This window comes from Eubalaena glacialis, chromosome 2 (assembly GCF_028564815.1).
Source record: "Eubalaena glacialis isolate mEubGla1 chromosome 2, mEubGla1.1.hap2.+ XY, whole genome shotgun sequence".
Taxonomy (NCBI): Eukaryota; Metazoa; Chordata; class Mammalia; order Artiodactyla; family Balaenidae; genus Eubalaena; species Eubalaena glacialis.
In genome coordinates, this window is record NC_083717.1 from 110,637,075 (window position 1) to 110,642,006 (window position 4,932).

A 4,932-nucleotide genomic window follows, 5' to 3' on the forward strand; every position below is an offset into this window, starting at 1 on the left:
CCCGCCAGTTTCTAGGGAGACCCGGGCACCGACTCCGGCGGGGGCGGAGGGTGGGGAGAGAAGACTGTGACTTTGGGATTGGCCCGGTCGGGTGCATGTGGCCCCCTGCGAGCAGCCCCCGCCCCGCCCCCGCTGCCGCAGCCCCAGGGAAGCGCGGAGGAGAAGCTGCTCCCCGACGTCGTGGCCCACCGAGAGGTGGGTGAAGGTCAGGGGCGGTCTCCGCCGCCCCGTCAGTTTCGGCCCTGACGGCTCAGCCCGCTTCCTGAGTAGCCATTGCCATGCAGACCCCCGAGACTGTAAAACCAGGTATCTATGCGGGCGGCGACTCCCGCGCCGCCAAGCCCCCCAAGTAAGGAGCAAGCGCCCTGGCGTGGCCCGGCCCCCGCGAGAGGGGAGGAGGCGGAGGAGCGGCGCCAGCAGATTGAGGAGCGGCGCGCCCCGCCAGGGCTAGAGGCAGGCGCGCACGGCGGGCGCCACCGTCTCAGCAGGGGAGCGGTGCTGCCCCGGGTGCGGGTGAGTGGCGCGGCTCCCAGCCACTACGGACTGAGGGGCGCCGGACACTGGGAAAGCAGCGGGAGAGTCAGGAGGGGCCCGAGCTTCGGCTCCCGTCGTCTTGTGGCGGGCCAGGCGTGGAGCCCGGAGTAGCGAGCAACCTACACCTTCAGGCGGGAAGCCCAGGGAAGGAGCAGCGAGACGCCGGGCGTGCGGCCCAGGAGCGGCGGGGCAGCTGGAGGACAGAGTGGGAACCTCAGGACCCTCGGCCGCAGCCGCCCACGCGCGGAGGGAGCCATACCCGAGCGCCGGCGGGGGCCGGAGCCCGGCGGGGCTCAGGAACAGGGGCGCCCCCGTGCGGAGCTGCCGGGCCGCCTGGGCGCGGCGGCCGAGGCCATGCTCAAGCCCAAGGACCTGTGCCCCCGAGCGGGTACGCGTACCTTCCTGGAGGCCATGCAGGCGGGCAAAGTGCACCTGGCCCGCTTTGTGCTGGATGCGCTGGACCGCAGCATCATCGACTGCCGCGCGGAGCAGGGCCGCACGCCGCTCATGGTGGCCGTGGGCTTGCCAGACCCCGCGCTGCGCGCGCGCTTTGTGCGACTACTGCTGGAGCAGGGTGCAGCAGTGAACCTGCGGGACGAGCGCGGCCGCACGGCGCTCAGCCTGGCGTGCGAGCGCGGCCACCTGGACGCCGTGCAACTGCTGGTGCAGTTCAGCGGCGACCCCGAGGCGGCCGACTCGGCGGGCAATAGCCCGGTGATGTGGGCGGCAGCGTGCGGCCACGGGGCGGTGCTCGAGTTCCTGGTGCGCTCTTTCCGCCGCCTCGGCCTGCGCCTCGACCGCACAAACCGGGCGGGCCTCACGGCGCTGCAACTGGCCGCTGCCCGCGGCCACGGGACCTGTGTTCAGGCCCTCACCGGGCCCTGGGGCCGCGCAGCCGCTGCCGCCGCGGCCCGGGGCTCCAACTCCGACAGCCCCCCTGGCCGTCCGGCTCCCGCGCCCAGCCCGGAGCGCCGAAGACCCAGCCCCCGCCGCCTACCGCGGCCTCTCCTGGCGCGTTTTGCTCGAGCGGCCGGCGGCCATGGTCACGGCGGCGAGGCTGGCTCAGGGGGTAAGGGCTTCGGTCGGCACCGGGCGCAGGGCAGCGAGCGGCCGGAGCTGGGCCGGAGCATGAGCCTGGCGTTGGGTGCCGTGACCGAGGAGGAGGCGGCTCGACTGCGGGCGGGAGCCCTGATGGCCCAACCACACTCGCCCCAGTCTTCAGGGGCTGGGCGGTGGCGTTCGCAGGAGGTGCTGGAGGGAGCGCCCCCAACCTTAGTGCAAGTCCCCGTCGGCCTTAGCCCCCACCCCGAGGGCGCCCCCGGCTCTGGCCGCTTGGGTTTGCGCCGACGCTCCACAGCTCCAGACATCCCCAGCCTGGTCGGGGAGGCACCTGGGCCCGAGAGCGGCCCAGAATTAGAGCCCAACGCTCTGCCCCATTCGGTGCCTGGGCCTCAGCCTTGGCAGGCGGGCACGGAGGCCGTGGTGCTGCACGCTCAGCGGTAAACAGCCTCGAGGCCGAGCCCTGCTCCCCCCACCTTCCCCTCTCTGCTCCACTGGGATTTCTTTTTCCCAGGTCCCTCACTTTCCTGGCAGTTTCCCACCCCCAGATCCTAGAACCTGTCCCCACTGCCAAGGTGAGACCTCCCTCAGCCCTCTCTCTGAAAGACACCCCTATCTTATTTCTTTTTTGTGCTTGTTGGTATTCCCTGCCCGAGTCTCTCACCTTTTCTAAAGGCCTGCCGTTCCTGTCATGGAAGCGAGGAGTAGAAGACTGGATCCATAGGCTACAGCTTTCCAGCTGGACCCCCTTCCCTGGGCGCTAAGGCGCACTCCTGTGTCCTTCAGGCTCCTGCCGGGTTTCCTACCCCTTGCCGCGTTTTCCCACACCCTAGTCAGCCAGGCAGGCAGAAGAGTTGTCCTGTAGAACAAAGGCCTAGCCTCCCTAGCCCCCCCCACTCCCACTCCCCCACCCCCCAACCCCTGCCCCTCTACCCCAGTGATGCTGACAGTAATGCCCCACATGACCTAAGTATCCCTTCCCCTTGTGTTGGAGTGATGGAGAAGGGGAGCCTGGAGATGGGCCTCAGAGCTTTTCTGAACGGGAGGGAAGGAGTCTGGAGGTTAAATTTTTGGGGGGAGAAACTCCTGCCTCAAGACATTGAAAGCATCGTTTGGGGGTGGCAGGAATGCCAGTTGTACCTTGAACCAGCTTCTGGGTAATTCCAGCTCCTGCCTCAGCTGGAGGCTGACCCAAGATTCAACTTCATCGACAATGTGGGGTCATTTCCCCCCCGCCCCGCTCACGTGCCCCCCTCGCCCCCCTTACCCAGCCCAGCTCTGGGCTCTTGAGCCTATTTCCTCGCACTCTCAGAGGCCTGAAATGGAAAGGACTTAGCACTTCCCCCGCCCCACCGCCTCGCAGCTCCCGGTCTTGCACGTGGGTGCTCCCGCAGGGGGGAACGGTTGCGAAGGCTTTGATTAATTGTATTTCTTCCAATCCTCAAAGAACTCGTGTTTTGAGTCTTTGTATGTGAAGCAGAAAGCAGCGGGTCTGATCCGAGGCTTAAGAACCTGACAATGTCTCTTTAAATAGAAGCTCCGCGAGGGGGATAATTGACTGAAGTGTTTGCCACGTTAAACGGCGGCGGCGCGCGGGAGTCTGAAGCCCACACGAGCCGCAGGTCCGGGTTTAAATTATATCAAACTCCTTTGAGAGCTGGAAGAGGGCTGTTAAACGGTTCCTGCTTCTCGCTGGGCCGTTAATGGAGGGCAGGGTGGATGATGGATGCTAGAGCTCGAGACCAAGGACCCCTGCCTCTGCCCCAAAGCGTGGGACGCAGGCCCGGCTCAGCTTCAGTACTGGGCAGATTAGTGAGTCAGAGGCAGCTGCGGAGAGGTGGTTACAGCCCCTTTCCTAGCCTGGCCCTTCGTCCCCATCCCTCCCCGCCCCCGCCCTCATCTTTGTGCCGGCCAAGCGAGAGGGGTCTGGAGGGTCTGGCGAATCGCGTGCCCTAGGATCCTGCGGAAGCGCCAGCACACGAACCTGTGTGCCCAGCCCGTGGGGTGGCGGCGCGTGGGGAGTTTTTTGTGAACCCCGAAGGTTGAGCGTGCAGCCCCTCAGCTGCCGGCCGTGGGGTCTTTTCAAGACGTCGATCTATTCATCTTTGCAGAACGGACGTTTTCTCACCAATAACTCTAGGGGAACTGCCCAGAGCGACAACGACCTGTGATGAGAAATTGGGCCTGGGGTGAGGGATGGGTGATCAGGGGCCGGCCTCGTGTAAGTGTCAGACACCTCCCCAGTGCTTCCACCGCTCCAGGGTCCGCGAGGCCGCGAGGGCCCAGACACTGGACGTGATCTCTGGTGCCCCCTGGTGGCAAAGTTGCGTTCTCGCTGCGCCCAGGCTCGGAGTTCAGCCTTGTGGTTTTATTTGGAGCCACCGCTGTGTACTTCTCCCTCCCTGTGCACTTACCCATGGAATCCTCTTCCTCTTGTGTATTAAATCCGGATACTTGAAGTCATTTCACAGCAGTGAAGTGAGGGACAATGAACAAAAAACTCGCATTTGGAGTAGCAGGAGCCCAGACCCTTTACTTAGGACACCAAGATCTTCCAGGTTAAGGCTCCATATAGAGAGCTCCTGCTGTCTTCTGAGAAACTGGAGCTTCCAACCCATCCCTTACGATTTCTGAACCTTGAGACCTGCTGATTATGCACTGTTTTCTTCTGATGCGATTTGCTTTCATTTCTGGGGTGTTTTGCCCTTCCCCCATTTTTCTCTCCCCAAATATCTGCCTCTCCTCAGTCCCACTGTCTGGGTGGCGGCTGAACTGAAAAGTTCTGAAAAACGCCTGAAAAGCCAGAAGGAGAGGATCTGGGGTGGGACGGGTGGTAATTGGACGCCCCAAGTGCAAACTCCTTTTTTCTGATCCTTGCTTGCTCACTTTTCCAACTGTGTTTAATTTTTATGAAGTTTCATTTTAATGGTGTAAGAATACAAGTATTTTGGCTTCTTCAAAATACCACATTGAAGACGTGGGTCTGGGTTGCACGTTGTGTTGAAGGTGCTGTCATGTTTCAAGTGTTGCTGACATGGGGCTTTCTGGTTGAACGTCACCTTGGGCCCTCTTTATTGGATAAACAACCATGAGGGCTCCTCTCTGGAATTGCCAAGGGTTTGGTGGTTGAAAGTGATGTTTCTAAAAAACCACAGCAGATCTTTCCTGTCTGAACTGAATTGTGTGTTTGACTGCCTTGCTGTTCTTGCAGATTTCTTACCAGGCCCAGCTCTGTGCAGAACTTAGATGTTTCACCACATTTCGCTATCCTGAACTTCCTCTTATTGTCAGCCCCAAGGCATTGAGGCTGGGGTCCCCTCGAGCTCAATCTGATTTAGA

The 4,932-nt window shown here is 62.3% G+C and overlaps 1 protein-coding gene across 1 annotated transcript; it reads left to right on the forward strand.

Moving 5' to 3' along the window:
* The first annotated feature begins 888 nt into the window (after positions 1–888).
* Positions 889–2,037, forward strand: ANKRD63 (ankyrin repeat domain 63). The gene has a single exon (XM_061182254.1). It carries the CDS (start codon positions 889–891, stop codon positions 2,035–2,037), a length of 1,149 nt encoding a protein of 382 aa, XP_061038237.1.
* Positions 2,038–4,932: the final 2,895 nt, after the last annotated feature.

Bases quoted from the DNA above. Each gene is read 5' to 3' on its own strand.
- ANKRD63 (XM_061182254.1), top strand. From the start codon at position 889: ATGCTCAAGCCCAAGGACCTGTGCCCCCGAGCGGGTACGCGTACCTTC.